The 18,067-nt window shown below is 40.4% G+C and overlaps 1 protein-coding gene across 2 annotated transcripts in view; it reads right to left on the bottom strand.

Moving 5' to 3' along the window:
* The window catches only part of LOC129859459 (cadherin-12-like), a 218,906-nt gene that overhangs the window by 63,110 nt on the left and 137,729 nt on the right, over positions 1-18,067 (bottom strand). For both annotated transcript variants that reach the window (XM_055929272.1, XM_055929273.1), the window contains exons 3-4: positions 12,062-12,356; positions 9,332-9,451 (exon numbers count right to left, since the gene is read on the bottom strand). In XM_055929272.1, the coding sequence (XP_055785247.1) occupies positions 9,332-9,451; positions 12,062-12,356 (415 nt within the window). The remainder of the gene's footprint in view (positions 1-9,331; positions 9,452-12,061; positions 12,357-18,067) is intronic.

Raw genomic sequence — 18,067 nt, 5'->3', positions numbered from 1 at the left:
GCTGCTGCTCGATGCCCCCTTTTTCTGCTAGAGGATTCAAATGTACAAATGACCTGGGTATCAGCACCCCCCTTAGAAAGAGCCTACAGTCAGAGGTGCATTAATGTACCTGAAGTCAAGGTGTGAATTAAAGGGGAGCCAGGGGGTGCTCAGCTCCCTTGCGAGTTAGCTCCCCTAAATGCACCAAAAGTCAAACTTTGGGGGAGAGGGGGTGATTCTAAATATTGCTATTTTAACTATTTTCTGTTTTCTTAAAATATAATGGTAAATATGTTTTACAGTGGTAAATATTAAAATAAAACAAACACCCCCACCTCTCTGTCATGGTTCAACTATTTATTTCTATGTGGCAGCGCTATCCACTCAGAAGTGCCGAATTTCGGCCTCAGCTGAGCTCCTTTATGCATAGTTTTTTCTTCGTACTTCCTCATTTCCCGTAATTTGTTTGCCATGCATCCTTGATAAAAATTGCTAATGCCTTTATTCCAATGCATTCGATTTATCCGTTGATTAATTATTGTTTGCTTTTGTCAGTCAGCTGTTTAGAGCGCTAATTGCTTTGTTTTTCAGGTGTTCTCCATGCCGTCCGTGGCCAGAAGTAGTTTAATCTGCTTTATTATTTTCTATCAATATTTGTTTTATTTCCTGGATATCACTAGACAACTAACCTACAGCTAGACACCAATGCGCATCCAATCCATCCAACAAGTAGGCTATACGTTAATAATAGTATTTTAAAAATATATATATTTTACCTTTATTTAACCAGGTAGGCCAGGTGAGAACAAGTTCTCATTTACAACTGCGACCTGGCCAATATAAAGCAAGGCAGTGCAACACAAACAGCAACACAGAGTTACACATGGACTAATCAAACGTGCAGTCAATAACACAATAGAAAAAAAGTCTATATATAGTGTGTGCAAATGGCATGAGGAGGTAAGGCAATCAGTAGGCCATAGTGGCGAATAATTACAAATTAGCAAATTAACACTGGAGTGCAAATGATGATGTGCAAGTAGATATACTGGTGTGCAAAGGAGCAAAAAAAGTAAATAAAAACAATATGGGGATGAGGTAGATAGATTGGATGGGCTGTTTAGAGATGGGCTGTGTACAACTGCAGCGATCGGTTAGCTGCTCGGATAGCTGATGTTTAAAGTTATTGAGGGAGATATATGTCTCCAACTTCCGTGATTTTTGCAATTCGTTCCAGTCATTGGCAGCAGAGAACTGGAAGGAAAGGCGGCCAAAGCAGGTGTTGGCTTTGGGGCTTTGGTGACAAAACGGATGGCACTGTGATAGACTGACTATAAGGTGACTCTTTCTGTTAAAAGAGGTTAACTTTTGGTTAGAAGCATATATTTTCGCAATGGCATAGGCCTACATTATTTTGGATTTGTGTGCCCATGAGAACTGTTTTCACAGTGAAATGTTTTACATAGGCATAGTTACACTTACAGTGCATTTTCCAAGATCTCAAAGATCCATGGTTCATACCGGGTTTAAGTTAAATATTCAAATGAAATAGTTAAATGCTTAATAATTACAAATAACACTGTCGTAAATGTCATTAATGTAAGGAAAGAAAGGTAGTGTTTTATGTCACATGATCTGTTTAGACTCCATGCATTAACTTGTGAATATGGACAACTCATGAACTAGGGTGTGAAACATGTTTTGATTCAACTAATGTGCTGTATTATATTGAATGTAGGCTACCTGTACTGCGTGTGTTCATGTGTGAAAAATTGTCTCGGTTGAGAGGGTAGGCTACCGGCAGTGGTGTAGGCCTAGTGGAGGGTAAATGCAAGTAAACGCTGTTAACCCACCTTTTTTAGAAGAATGCATTAAAAGTATAGGGAGTATTTTTTTCACTTTAACCTGCAATCAGAGTTTACCCACCTATTTTTTTACCACTACATCACTGGCTATCGGTAGGCCTATTTGAAGTTCATGGTAATACACATTGTAGCCTGCTCTAGTAAGTTCACCATGTGTGTTAGGGTGACCATCCTGTTTTGTTCTAGGACAGATTCAGACCCATTTCAGGTGTCCCGACTTTTCAGTCTACAAAAAAGGTACATTCGTCAACCAGACGCATCAATGAATGTAGGCCTAATCAATGGCAATCGCTGAATGTCATTATGCACACTTTCTGGGTGTTTTGTAAACTGATGTCTATTTCCATTCATCAAATGGAGCGAGTGTACATGCAGTTCAGTTGATGGAATAATTTTGGAGAGGACGAGCATGCACAGCTAGCCTACTTTGTGAAGTGATTTGTTTGGCTATCAGATTAAAATATATGACTGGTCGTGTTCATGACACATTAAAAGGTAATTCATTTTATCTTTTAAATGGCGTAAGTTCATGCACTCAATAGAACCCCCCCCCCCCCCCCCCCCCCCCCCCATGGTGTAATTCGCACTCTGATGAGATATTTAGTGGAAGCACTTGACATTCAATACTGAACTTAGTGAGGCTTTGAGGGACCTTGAGATCAGAGCAAATATACAGAAGAGTAATGGCCAGGTCAGGTTGGAAGATGTCAGCGTGATAGAAGATATGTAAAGGGGGAAAGATGTACGTTTACTTTTCTTGTACTCCCCCATCAGTCACATGAAAAGGACAGATGTCACATTTAATCCTAAAATCCTGTGTTCTGCGTGTGCAACAATCAAAGGACGATGTTTTTTGACAATCTTATCATGTTTAGAGGATTCACGCTCTAGCAGGGAGGGAGGATGCTGTGAAGTGTATGGTGATTTAGTCATGTGATTCCTTCCCCCTCTTTTCTTTTCCCTCTCTCCTTCTTGTTTGTTCGGCTGCATTGATGTATGCTTGGCTGTAGAGGCAGGCTCAGCATGGCAAACATTTGTTTTAACAGTTTTTTTCGCCATCAGGTTGGAAATACAGTCGCAGTGTGTGTTCTGTATACTCTCCAGGGTGGAAAGGCATGTTCTGTGATAGATTCTCCTTATTCCCTACCTCCCTGTGATATCACATTGGAAATGGTTAACGTGATCCATTTCCTTTTCTTTCCCCCCTCGTCTTTCTTTTGCCCATTTTGAACTGTGTTATCATTGTGGACATTGTGCTGAAGGTTCTAACTTTTTCCATGCTAATCTCTGTTTGAGCATTAAAAGATAATCTGCTCTATGTTGTATCAGTGTAAAAAACGCCATCTATTGCATTTTAACCATGGTATAGTATCTGTTTCGTTCCACGTGCAGAATACAGTTACGGGAATGATTTTGAGGTGTGCTTGCTGAAAGCAACAACTACTGAAATCCAACATACTTGTTATTATTAGATGTGCTTGCTGAAAGCGTTTAAGGGTCTAACCGCTCTGGCTCAGCCAAATGCATCATGGGAAGAAGGCCAATGGGACGTCCTTTGGAGCAATGGACTCTGGAGGGAAGAGCAGTCTTCATGACATGGGTGTCATACAAAGGATCTCCTTCAATCTAACAGGGCCAACAGTTTGACCTGGACATTTCTTTTTATAACCCATTGCATCATTTGCTCAAAACTCAGATATAAAAAGCCAAGTGGCATATGAGGAGAAATAAGGAGTGTGTCAGTATTTAATGTTGATCAGGAGTTTGAGAGAGCTGGTAGTAAACCATGAACCCTTCAGCCCGCCAGTTCCACACCATAATGCCTGCATTAACATTCTGAAGTCGCTCATGGGATTGCAGGGACACTGTCTCTCTTCACACTCCAGCTAACTTCCTCGGCAACCACGGCGAAAGACACACACAAAAACAGTCTTTCACACCACATAACCACTTATCTGATTGAGTATCGCTGCAGGCCCTAAGGATTTCCAATATCAGGGGATAAGAATATGGCCATGTGAAACCGAGAGCAGAAATATGTCTATGTTCACTCAGAAGAGACAAACAATGACTAATAATAATCAGTTTCCATCCTGTCCCGACTGAGGGCCGAGAGGAATCGAAAGGACGGAGGAGGGTGGACAGAAAATAGCCGCAGCCAAGCTGTGTTTAACCTTTGACTGCTATAGTAAAGTAAACATTTTCGCACACAAAAAAAACTTTTAATGAACCCGGCTGCATTGCATCACTCCAAACCTTGCTGCCATGAAACTCTCACTGTTTTTAATGCCCCTTACCAAAACGCTGACTGGGATGCAGCTATTTTTCAAAGTATTTTATTACATACAGTAGTTCCTTGTTCCACCAGGAGTGGGATAAAAACATCTCGAACACCCCCCACCCCACCCCCTGCTTATCGGATGTTGAACAGTAAACAAGTTCTTCTGAAACAACAAAGAGAGAACTTTTGAGAAAGAGAGCACTCCAGAGCGAAGTATTGGAAGAAGCACAAGTGCAATTCTTTAAAAGACTTGACCCGGCACCCGGTCGTTTCAGTTTATGAAACCAATATGAATGTGGACCACATCAGTGTGCTGAAGTGTCTGCCTCCCACGGGGCAATCCTTTCTGATTCCTTTACCAACAAAAAAATCTGCTATTTTGGAGAAGGAGCGTTATTAAAAGCGGGAGATTCAAAAACATTTTGGACAATAACAGATAGTACAACCAAGACTCTTGAGGATACTGCTTTTCTCCAGTGACATACATACATTTTCTTTCAATTGCTTTCAGATTAAAATACATAATAGAAATCTAAATTACAACACAGACAATTTGACTTTTGGACACATTAATAGCAGTAGATACTGTATCGAACAGTACACTACTGTCACGACTTCCACCGAAGGTGGCTCCTCTCCCTGTTCGACCCGTGCTCGGCGGTCGTCGTCGCCGGCCTACTAGCTACCACCGATCCATTTTTCCTTTTCGTTTGTGTCTGTCTGTTTTTGTTATCACCTGTGTCTGATTAGTTAATTTCGGTGGGTTTATTTACCTCCGCTGCCTGCTAGTCTTTGTGCGGGATTATTTGCTGTGTTAGCTCTGTTAGGGGTGCCTGATTGCGCCACAGGTTTTTTTTCCTCACAGTCGTTGTACCGTTGGTACTGTATTAGGAGTAGAGGTTTCTCCTCCATGTGTTTCCTGATTTTCCCTAATTGTGGCGACTTCGTTGGGGTGTGTTTCCCCACCTGTTGTTGTTGGGTTGGGACTTTATAATAAACGACTGTGCCACTGGAAATTCCTTGCTCTCCTGCTCCTGACTCCTGCACCTACCTCTTCTTATGAGGCACCTAAGAACTACAGCAAATACATATGGGTTGGAGTGTTGTAGGGTTCTTGACAGTTAGCTGTCTATTATAAGACTGATGCTCGCTGGCCCCAGTTGGCCCCTGGACACGTATGATGGGCAGGGTCAAAGAGGTGCTGATCCCTTGACACTGGCATAGATCCAGACCCACTACCATTATGTTTGCAGTCACTACCACTACTATTTCACGCCATAATTCCTTCAAGACAAGCAAGCACACACATTTTCTTCAGGAAATGCCCTTTTCTAGTTTAAATGTACATTGTCACAGAGGACAAAGCTGTGAGCACTGCACACATTTAATTACATGACTATACTAGCTACAGAATTTAACTGCTGCCATACACAAACAGGCCTAAAACCAATTTCCTAGTATTGAGGTATGTGAAATGTAATTTGTAGGCGCTATTATTGATTGTTTTTCCTGCTTTAGCAAAGAAGTATAGCAATGATAGAGAACTTTATTAGTCCACAGTAAAGAAATGGAAGTTATAACGTGTCACTGATTCTAATCCATTGCTCTCTAATCAAATCAAGATATTTTGCTCATTTGTTTATTCGGATCGATAATGTGAAATAAAGTTGAAGACAACATCTCGTCCATACTAATGTTAAAAAGTTTGAATATCTGCCCGCCTATTACACTTTCACAGCTAGAACTTGGTATTCTTTTTTAACAAGTTGTTTCTTCAGTATCATTAAAACTTCTTGCGACTATAGGGGGTGCTGTTTTCTCATTAGCATAATTTGCATTACAGATTAAACGGCTTCCTACTCAATTCTTGCTCGTACAATATGCATATTATTACTATTATTGGATAGAAAACACTCTCTAGTTTCTATAGCCGTTGGAATTTTGTCTCTGAGTGAAACAGAACTCAATCTACAGCACTTTTCATGATAGGGAGTCAGATTTCAAACATTTTGGCCACTGATCTGGAGTCAGTTTAAAGCTCACTGTAAATGCTATGGAGAAACAGACACTGCTTACGTCTTCCCCTGGATGTCAGTGCGTGATGACGCTTTGAATGGTGTCGATTGCACAATTAGTTTCTCTATAAGACACCAAATAGCGGAAGTAGCTTCCCTTTGCTGCCTGCGCCTTGCGCGCGAAGGACATCGGACTCGCCTCCTTCCAAGCGTTAGTTTAGCCAGTAATATTTCTCCGGTCATGTTTTTACCCGTTATAGGTGTTAACAGCATCATAAGGTAGTTAATTTGAACCGTTGTATAGCAATTTATATCCTTTTAGTGCGATTTTGAGGCATTGCTTTGTTGTGCACTTTGACGCGCTGGGCACATTTCGGGGTCCCGGTCGTACGTTAGTGGGCATTTCGACGGACAAGTGGACATCTTTCGACCAAAAGAAGACTAGACCCAAGAAAGAATTCTTTGCCCAAGATTCTGATGGAAGAACAGCTCACAGTAAGAACAATTTATGATGATAAATCGTGTTTGTCGAAAAATGTTAAACGCTTACGCCGCCATTTTGTTTTGTATAGCTTCGCTTGGCGCAACCTGTATTGAAAAGTAAGGATAATTTAAAAAATGTAAATCAGCGATTGCATTAAGAACTAATTTGTCTTTCGATTCCTGTCAACCCTGTATTTTCTAGTCAAGTATATGATTAGCTATTGATTAAACTAGATCACTCAAAGATGGCGACCGACATTTCCAGGCTTGTTTTGCTACTATTTTCATTGTATAACCACGTTTTTTTATGGCTAAATATGCACATTTTCGAACAAACTGTATATGTATGTTGTAATATGATGTTACAGGAGTGTCATCTGAAGAATTCTGAGAAGGTTAGTGAAAAAATTTATATATTTTGGCGATGATATGATATCGCTCTCTTTGGCTAGAATCAGTGCTCGGGTAACGTTTGCGTATGTGGTATGCTAATATAACGATTTATTGTGTTTTCGCCGTAAAACACTTAGAAAATCTGAAATGTTGTCTGAATTCACAAGATCTGTGTCTGTCCATTGCTATGTGCTGTGTATTTTTAAGAAATGTTTTATGATGAGTAAATTGGTAATACACGTTGCTGTCTGTAGTAATTCTAGGAGCTTTGGTGAGATTTGTGATGCTGCCTGCAAAGGCAAACTATGATTTATACCTGAAATATGCACATTTTTCTGACAAAACCTATCCTATACCATAAATATGTTATCAGACTGTCATCTGATGAGGTTTTTTCTTGGTTAGTGGCTATCAATATCTTAGTTTAGCCGAATTGGTGATAGCTACTGGTGTTGAGAGAAAATGGTGGACAAAGAAAAATTGTGATTTTTGCTAACGTGTTTAGCTAATAGATTTACATATTGTGTCTTCCCTGTAAAACATTTTAAAAATCTGAAATGGTGGCTTTATTCACAAGATCTGTATCTTTCATTAGGTGTCTTGGACTTGTGATTTAATGATATTTAGATGCTACTATTTAATTGTGACGCTATGCTAGCGATGCTAATCAGTGTGGGGGGGGGGGGGGTGCTCCCGGATCCGGGGTAGAGGCTCGTTAGAGGTTAAAGGTGAAGCCTGTTATCTAATAAATTCTCAAATTATTATTACGTGATTAAAGTAATCATGTAACTGCAATTAACTAGGAAGTCGGGGCACCACGGAAAATCTACAGATTACAAAGTAAAAATTTTCAGAATACAACATCCTCAGATATTTTAATATCTGATCAATTAGTCTTCTATTAATTAATTATTCTTTACCTTACATCAGTCTCATTCCAAACGTCGTAAATTGTTGCTTATTTGCACGAACCCAGCCTAAACTATGAATCATCCATACACCAATTGGCTTAATCATTTATTTACTAACTAACTAAGTGATCACCGAAATTAATAACAAACAAACAGTAGATTTTGGTTACTAACAATGATAGGGAATATCCCTTAGTGGGCTGAACCAATATGACGGCTTGGTATACAAAGAAAAGTGGGTGTGGACCGATAAAGGAGCGGGAAAGACCAAATGGATCACTACACACAGTGGAAAGTTATATTAATTGAAATGCTAATCCTTTGCACATGAACGCTCGCTCATTCGGGAAAAATTGCAATCAATATATTTATGCCCAAATGTCGTTGTTGTCTTCTCTCTTGGAATCGTCGGTCCGTCTGCTGGAGAGTCAGTTCATCAGAGAGTCTTTGGTTACTCATGGTGGTAGCTCTATCGGCGGCTCCTGATAGTGTCTGTTGTAATGGATCCGTCAGGCATCCAATGTTCTTAGAGTAGATGTTTCGGCGGTTGTCGGTATTCGCATCCCAGGTTTACATAATTTCTAGCTGCAGACTAGTAATTAGTATCTAAGATTTGCTCTTATTCTGTAGGGGTCGATAGTCTCAGAATTTAACCATTTCCACCCGTGTAGCCAATGCGTCACGTGGTATGGTTTTCTAGTCTTGGTACTCAACCATTGCAAAAACAGCTCACGCTGGGGGGTTTGCTTAGTCTGAAGAGGATTTCCTCAGGAGGGTGTTTTATTCGTAACAGTAGAAAAACAAGGTTCCATGACGCCTGATCATGTCTGTACTCACAGTGGCCAATGAATTAGTTAAACTTTACAGGGAATACAATCGTCTCATTCTGAAGTTTAACGTCACAATACAGCATTTCACAAATAGTTTCATCTTTACTCATTAATTGTATAGAATAATTAGATGCAAACCCCACAATTGAGAAATGTACATATTCAGAGATATAGTTTTACTTGTTTCCTGTCCTCCATGAGGTCACCAAATTCTCACAAGTGGACATATAGTTTAATTCTCCCATTTTGGGGATTTAGGAGTTTGGCCAAGTGAAATCCCTTGTTCTCTCTCCGTATTCTCTCTTTCTGCATTGCCAAGGGGAGAGAGTCTCCGCCAGCAATTTACAGCCTGAAAAAACAGAACCTGGGTGTAGGAGAGAGAGAGAGGGGGAAGCCACGATCTACACCCAGAAAGGGCCACGTCATGACACAAGAAAGCTATTGACATTGTTTAGACAGACAGGTATCCCGCCTTTTTGTTATTTCAAACAATCTATAAACATAACAGCATTCAACATTGACAAAAAGTACCAATTAAGATACATTTTTGACTGATGTTGCCCATTTTATTTACCAGTCTTGGGATCCACAGAGAAGTATGGCTGGCCATGGAGGATGCTGTAGACCACTCTGGCACTGTTTCCATAGGTAGGGTCATCTGCATCTGTGGCTGTCACCTGCATCACATAAGTCCCTGTGAAACAAACGCGTACATTTGCATCATTCAGATGGAGTAATTTTTTACGTTTTTTCCCCCCGTACAGTTTAGCGGCTTGTGCCACCATGAACGCATCACAAATGGCATTCTATTCCCTAAAAAGTGCACTAATTTTGACCAGGCCTCAGGTCAAAAGTAATGCCCTATGTAGGGAATAGAAAGCCAGTTGGGATAGAGCCACTTAGACTAAAGTGTGAAGAGGATATGATAGAAGATAATTGTGCAATATTGGAGCGTTGAATTATTAACTATGTGAAATATACATTTGCAGAACTATGCAAGTGGATGTTTAGCCAAAAGATACTCATTCATTTGACATTGCAAGCATTAAGGAAACAAAGAGCCATCCACAGTAGGAATAGGAAACAAGATGGCAGCCATCCAAACTTCCTGCAGTACCAGGAACAGAGTTAATAGCTGTAGCTTGAATCTAAAACAGCATTGCATTAATCCACTGACTCTACAGAAGCATGAATATCTACAATTCAATCCAATTGGAAATTATTCTATCTACAAGCTCAATGAAACTGTCGCTAAATGAGATATGTCTTTCTTAGTCCATATGTAGTCCATATGTACAGGCTGGTACTGGTATGCTAGGTGGACATCCAAGGGAAGCTACATCCACAAATGGCCATTGACACATGTTAATCTCTTAGTTGGTTTTAGCAAGGCTTCATTAAACAGGATGTGCGCTGTGAGCAGATGATAACAATTGTATGAAAACATTATGTGAGAGAGATTAGAGTGTTAATCCTTCCTAACAAAGCCCTGCACCACGCATCCGGGTATAATGGAGCTGAGATGCTGGTCATTTACACTTTAACTACTATAGGAAGTTACTTTGTACTGGTTTATCAGCACGTACTGTATTAACGCTTTTGCTCGTGCTTTTTATTGATACAATCATTTTATAAACAGCTCCAGTTCCACAAAGCTTTTAAATAAATGTGCTTTGTTTAAAATGGGCTAATAATAGCTAAACAAACTATACACCTGTCACGTCCTGATCTGTTTCACCTGTCCTTGTGCTTGTCTCCACCCCCTCCAGGTGTCGCTTATTTTCCCCTGAGTATTTATCCCTGTGTTTCCTGTCTCTCTGTGCCAGTTTGTCAAGTCAACCAGTGTTTTTGATTTTCAGCTCCTGCTTTCCCAGTCTTTATTTTCTCGCCCTCCTGGTTTTTGACCCTTGCCTGTCCTGACTCTGAGCCCACCTGTCTGAACCCCTGCCTGTCCTGACCACAAGCCTGCCTATCGCCTGATACTGTTTGGACTCTGACCTGGTTTATGAACTCTCACCTGTACCTGACCTGCCTTTTGCCTACCCCTTTTGTCATAATAAATAATCGGAGCTCAACCATCTGCCCCCTGTGTCTGCATTTGGGTCTCGCCTTGTGGCCTTATAACACCACTTTTAACTTGGCTCATTCTAGTTCCTTGAAGTTCTTTGAGAAAAAAAAACACAGTACTCATCAAAATTGGTCTTTTGAATCCACACCCATTTGCCCAAGGAAGGGTTATCAGTTCCATACATTTTATTAGTGTAATTAGAAGTGATTCATATTTTTCTCAGGTACAGACTCCATCAATGCCGTATTGAAACATTTATCACACACACACAACACACTGCAGAATAATCTGAAAATAATCATCATTCCCAAAGCATACAGCCCTCCTGCTCAATTCCTCATTTAAAGGAAACAGTCTTATCGCCTGCAGGTCCTACATTCCTGCCCCTGATTCGGAACACACATCCACCCATCCACCCGCAGGCCCACACACGCACGGACACACGAACACACAAACAAACACACAAACACACAAACACACAAACACACAAACACACACACACACACACACACACACACACACACACACACACACACACACACACACAGACTGCCTTCCAGCTCTGTTTACCTGCATGGAGTAGAAGACTGGGCCATGTTTTAGATGGTGATTTAAAAAGGTACATTGACTGTACCTTGCTCCATTCAGCGTTTGGAGAGATCTAATATGCTGTTCTCTTCACCAGGGCTCCATTGCTATTCAGAAGAAGAGGAGCCAATCTGAGTGAATTACCTTGATCTCCCTTCCCTGAGGTAGAGAGCATAAAGACAAGCCTCGATCCGCAATGTACTCATGCACTTTGGGCATAACTTGCTCGCTTGCTGAAAAGTCCAAATCTCTGGATCTGTTTTCCTCCCTCTTGTTCTACCTGTGGCTATAACACTCCCTTTCTTATAATATATTGTTGTACTCTGTCTCGATCTAAAACTCTATGTACATTTTTTTATATTCTGATAAATGCATCTATTTTGTTATGTCAAGTTTGCAGGTAATTGAAGCATTTTGTGATATTATGGCTGCTTTCCAAATTGCACCCTATTCCTTACATAGTGCACTACTTTTGACCAGAGAAAAGTAGAGCACTATCAATCAATCAAATGTATTTATAAAGTCCTTTTTTACATCAGCCAGTGTCAGAAAGTGCTATACAGAAACCCAGCCTAAAACCCTAAACAGCAAGCAATGCAGATGTAGAAGCACGGGACCAACAAAGTCGTTGGTGATATTTCTTCTTACCTACAGGTGACATCTCAGGGACACTGGCTGTGTATGGCCCTTCTAGAAACTTTGGCTCATTGTCGTTGATGTCCTGGACCTTGATTACAAACTCTGATTCGGGCTCCAGGGGCCTGTTGGTGTCGATATCGACAGCCTGTGCGCGGAGGGTGTAATAAGGCTTCACCTCCCTGTCAAGGCTTCTTAAGGCATGGATGTCCCCGGTCGTTGCGTCAATGGTGAAAATGGAGCCGGCCCCTTCTCCCATGAGAGTGTACTTCACCTCGCTCTCGCCCTTATCCAGATCAGTGTGCAGCTGGAAGACAAGAGGAAAAGGACAGGTTCAGTCCAAACAATGATACTGCTAATGATTCAATGAGGCCACTGGGGGAGAACAGTTTCAAGTAAAAGGCAGTTCATGAAGCGAGTCGATGGGACTGACTGCACCTACAGAATACAATGAAAAAACCCTACATATAGGATATGTGCTGCTAAAACCACAAACATTATATACAAAGCAGCATATTTTTTGCCCCAGCTCAAGGGATTTGGGATGTGCATATGATTTACATGACTGCACTCCCAACATTAGGTACATCCAGCACCTTTTCTTCTAGATTTGTCTGCTCTAAGATGGTTGTATGCTCACAGTATAAGTGTAATAATGCTCTCAATGCTCTGCTTTAGCATGTGCATGTTTTCCTTAAAGGGATAGCTTGCTGGCAGATACTCATAGACTTTGCGCTAATGCTAGTTAGTGTAACAGTATAGCTTCACGTCCCTCTCCTTGCCCCTACCTAGGCTTGAACCAGGGACCCTCTGCACACATCGACAACAGCCACCCTTGAAGCATCGTTACCCATCGAGCCGCAAAAGCCACGGCCCTTGCAGAGCAAGGGGAACAACTACTTCAATGTCTCAGAGCGAGTGACGTCACCAATTGAAACGCTATTAGAGCGCACCACCGCTAACTAGCCAGCCATTTCACATCGGTTACATTATCATTATCATACAATACCTCTAACTCTGTTCATTATCATACAATACCTCTAACTTTGTTCATACTGGACACAGAGGCATATCTGACCCTGGGGAAGTAGATAAAGGACCTCATTGCAACAACAAAAAACTGAAGTATCCCTTTAAGTAAAAAAATAAAAATATCCATATCTGCAAAATCTTATTTAGTATGACAGGTCAGCCTGGGGGCATATGAACTGGCTTGACACAGTTCTTTCTCCACTTCACAGTGCAGCTTCTATTTGTATAATTGCTATGGTTCCATCCCAAATGGCACCCTATTCCCTACATGAAGGGAATATGGTTCCATTTGGGACACAGAGTAGCACCATATCAGAAGGATTTTCATTGGCCACATGCGGTACACATGTTGGCATGGAAGTGTTTTTTCCCTGTACAGGACATCAAACCAACAATGTTAACACAGAAATGATGGCCAATGTGACACAACATGGACAACATTTTTCCCAAGCAAGATGTACTGTAGTTCTCAGGAGCCAACAATAAGTCCCACAAGAGTGATTTGTTTTTACCACACAGGTACTCACATTGAGTCCAACTCCATGCAAGCAGAGGCTTGCGTGTTCCCCAATACACATATCTGTTCCTCACATAATCTAAGAGTTGTGCCCTTCAATGGCTAAATATGTTCTACACAAACTACGTAAGCCTTCTACCTGCCCATCCCTCTCATTGTATCTGTTTTTGTCCTAGTCTGCTGTACAGTGAAGTTTTTAATGCTATGCCCATAAGTAAATCAATTGATGTACCAAAGTGGAGACTAACTGGATTGTGATTCATTTAGAATAAGTAAGTATAGCATATTATAGTTTATTTAATGCACATTCCAGCTTATCCAGTACAGAAACCCCAGGAGTGACAGTCTGTTTTCAGACCCTGCAAATTGATTCATAACTGCACAATTCAAGTTGAAAAATAAATACAACCCCCCCCCACAAAAAAAATAGACCCATTCCCCACATTAATTAGAAGCCAAATGTTAAATGATACAAATTAAAAATTCCATTAGGCAAACAATGCTAATCAATTACACAAAGACAGTCAATGAGGAGTCCACAGAGCCCAACAGACTAGAGGATAAAAGCTTTTAAGCACTGCAGAAAGATCGTTTTTGTTGATTTGTTGTATAGTACAGTTAGAAAATAAGTGAAATGTATTTTGTAAGGAAGAACTATCCAACCCATACCACCTGGCACGTGGGTCGTTTGAGTAAAAAACAAACAAAAATAAGCTCAATACACTAAGAGGTTTGAAACCAAATCGAAACTGTGTCCATCTTGCTAATAATCACCTAAATTAAAGCCAGACGATCAGGGAGCATTAGAAATTCCTATATTTATTTTACCGTTATGTAACTAGGCAAGTCAGTTAAGAACAAATTCTTATTTAAAAATGACTGCCTAGGGACAGTGGGTTATCTGCCTTGTTCAGGGGCAGAAATACAGATTTTTTACCTTGTCATCTCGGGATTCAATCTAGCAACCTTTTGGTTACTGGCCCAACGCTCTAACCACTAGGCTAGCTGCCACCCTTATATATAGTGCATTATATACTATTATATATATTATATACTATATATTATTATACTTATATATAGTGCATTTGGAAAGGAATCAGACCCCTTGACTTTCCCACATTTTGTTACGTTACAGCCTTATTCTAGAATGGATTTAAAAAAAAGTAATTGTGCAAACGTATAAAAATAAAAACAAACTGAAATAATACATTTATTTAAGTATTCAGACTGTGTACTTAATACTTTGTTGAAGCACCTTTGGCAGTGATTACAGCCTTCAGTCTTCTTGGATATGACGCTACAAGCTTGGCACACCTTCATTTGGGGAGTTTCTCCCATTCTTCTCTACAGATCCTCTCAAGCTCTGTCAGGTTGGATGGGGAGTGTGACATCACAGCTATTGTCAGGTCTCTCCAGAGATTTCCGATCGGGTTCAAGTAAGGCCGGGCTATGGCTGGGCTACTCAAGAACATTCAAAGACTCGTCCGGAAGCCACTACTGAATTGTCTTGGCTGTCTAATTAGGGTTGTTGTCCTGTTGGAAGGTGAACCTTCGCCCCAGTCTGAGGTCCTGTGCGCTCTGAAGCAGGTTTTCATCAAGGTTCTCTGTGTACTTTGCTCCGTTCATCTTTCCTCAATCCTGACTAGTGTCCCAGTCCCTGCCACTAAAAAACCTCCCAAAAGCATGATGCTGCCTCCACCACCATGCTTTACCGTAGTGATGGTACTAGGTTTCCTTCAAATGTGATGCTTGGCATTCAGGCCAAAGAGTTCAATCTTGGTTTCAACAGAGAATCTTGTTTCTTTAGGTGTCTTTTGGCAAACTCCAAGTGGGCTGTTATGTGCTTTTTACTGAGGAGTGGCTTCCATCTGGCCACTCTACCATAAAGGCCTGATTGGTGGAGTTCTGCAGAGATAGTTGTCCTTCTGGAAGGTTCTCCCATATCCACAGAGGAACTGTGTAGCTCTTTCAGACCAAGGCCCTTCTGCCTCGATTTCTTAGTTTGGCCGGGCGGCCAGCTCTAGGAAAAGTTTTGTTGGTTCCAAACTACTTCAATTTAAGAACGATGGAGGCCACTGTGTTCTTGGGGAACTTCAGTGCTGCAGAAATGTTTTGGTAACCTTCTCCAGATCTGTGCCTCGACACAATCCTGTCTTGTAGCTCTACGGACAATTCCTTCGACCTCACGGTTTTTGCTCTGACATGCACTGTCAACTGTGGAACCTATATAGACAGGAGTATGCGTTTCCAAGTCATGTCCAATCAATTGAATTTACCAAAGGTGGACTCCAAAGGTGGACAGAGCGGCATGGGCAAGATGCAATAGATGGTGTAAAATACAGTATATACATATGAGATGAGTTATGCAAGATATGAAAACAATGTTAGATTGGCATTATTAAAGTGACTAGTGATCCATTTATTAAAACCTCTCTGGAATATGTGGCCAAAAGCCAGGGAAAATGCAGAGCGCCAAATTCAAATAAAATGATATAAAAATCAAACTTTCATTAAATCACACATGTAAGATACCAAATTAAAGCTACACTCGTTATGAATCCAGCCAACGTGTCAGATTTCAAAAAGGCTTTTCGGCGAAAGCATAAGATACTATTATCTGATGATAGCACAACAGTAAACAAAGTGAGTGTAGCATATTTTAACCCTGCAGGCACAACACAAAACGCAGAAATAAAATATATATCATGCCTTACCTTTGACGAGCTTCTTTTATTGGCACTCCAATATGTCCCATAAACATCACAAATGGTCCTTTTGTTCAATTAATTCCGTCCATATATATCCAAATATCCATTTATTTGGCGCGTTTGATCGAGAAAAAACAGCTTCCAATTTGCGCAAAGTCACTACAAAATATCTCAAAAGTTGCATGTAAACTTTGTCAAAACATTTCAAACTACTTTTGTTATCCTGTTGAGGCTAGGGGGTGCTGTTGTCACTATTTATGTAAATCGTGTAATTTTTTTTTTTTTTAATTAAAGTTTGAATATCTGCCCGCCTATAACACTTTCACAGCTAGAACTTGGTATTCTTTTTTAAACAAGTTGTTTCTTCAGTATCATTAAAACTTATTGCGACTATAGGGGGTGCTGTTTTCTCATTAGCATAATTTGCATTACAGATTAAACGGCTTCCTACTCAATTCTTGCTCGTACAATATGCATATTATTACTATTATTGGATAGAAAACAGTCTATAGTTTCTATAGGCGTTGGAATTTTGTCTCTGAGTGGAACAGAACTCATTCTACAGCAATTTCCCTGACATGGAGTCAGATTTCACACATTTTGGCCCCTGATCTGGAGTCAGTTTTAAGGCCACTGTTTTTGCTATGAGCATACAGACACTGCTTACGTCTTCCCCTGGATGCCTTTACGTGATGACGATTTGAATGGTGTCGATTGCCCAATCACAGCCACTATAAATGAAAAAAACCTGTAGGTAGGAACTCTTTTCTGGGTGCGTCAGGCGCGCGGTGGCCACCGACCCGCACTTGTTCCAAGCATTAGTGTAGGGAGTAATATTTCTCCGGTCATGTTTCTACTTGTTATAGGAGTTAAAAACATCATAAGGTAGTTAATTTAAACCGTTTTATAGCAATTTATACCCGTTTAGTGCGATTTTGGGACATTTATTTCTGAGACACTGTGAATCTCTGGGCACGGTTCCAGTTCGTGCCGAACGCAATGGACATTTCTACATGGCAAGAGGACAGCTTTCGACCAAAAGACGATTAGACCCAAGAAAGGATTCTTTGCCCAAGATACTGATGGAAGAACAGCTCAAAGTAGGAACAATTTATTATGATAAATCGTGTTTCTGTCGAAAATTGTTAATCGCTTATGACGCCATCTTTCTAGACGTAGCTTCGCTTGGCGCAAACTGTATTGAAAAGTAAGGATAATTTAAAAAATGTAAATCCGCGATTGTATTAAGAATTAAATTGTCTATCAATCGCTGTCCACCCTATATTTTTTAGTCACGTTTATGAGTATTTATGTATACGACTAGATCACTGTCTAATGTGGCGCAGGACATTTTCTGACCAGCTGGGCTACTTTTCTCATTGTCTAACCATGATTTTGGTGGCTAAATATGCACATTTTCGAACAAACTGTATATGTATGTTGTAATGTGATGTTACAGGAGTGTCATCTGAAGAATTCTGAGAAGGTTAGTGAAAAAATTAATATATTTTGGCGATGTTTACGTTATCGCTCTCTTTGGCTAGAATCAAGGCTGATGTAATGTTTGCACATGTGCTATGCTAATATAACGATTTATTGTGTTTTCGCTGTAAGACACTTAGAAAATCTGAAATATTGTCTGTATTCACAGGATCTGTGTCTTTCGATTAGTGTATGCTGTGTATTTTTACGAAATGTTTGATGATTAGTAGTTAGGTAAACACGTTGCTCATTGTATTTATTCTAGTCCATTTGTGATGG

The sequence above is a fragment of the Salvelinus fontinalis genome, chromosome 7, assembly GCF_029448725.1.
Source record: "Salvelinus fontinalis isolate EN_2023a chromosome 7, ASM2944872v1, whole genome shotgun sequence".
Lineage (NCBI taxonomy): Eukaryota > Metazoa > Chordata > Actinopteri > Salmoniformes > Salmonidae > Salvelinus > Salvelinus fontinalis.
The sequence above is the reverse complement of the archived record's forward strand: the minus strand, read 5'-3'. Positions and strand labels throughout refer to the sequence as shown.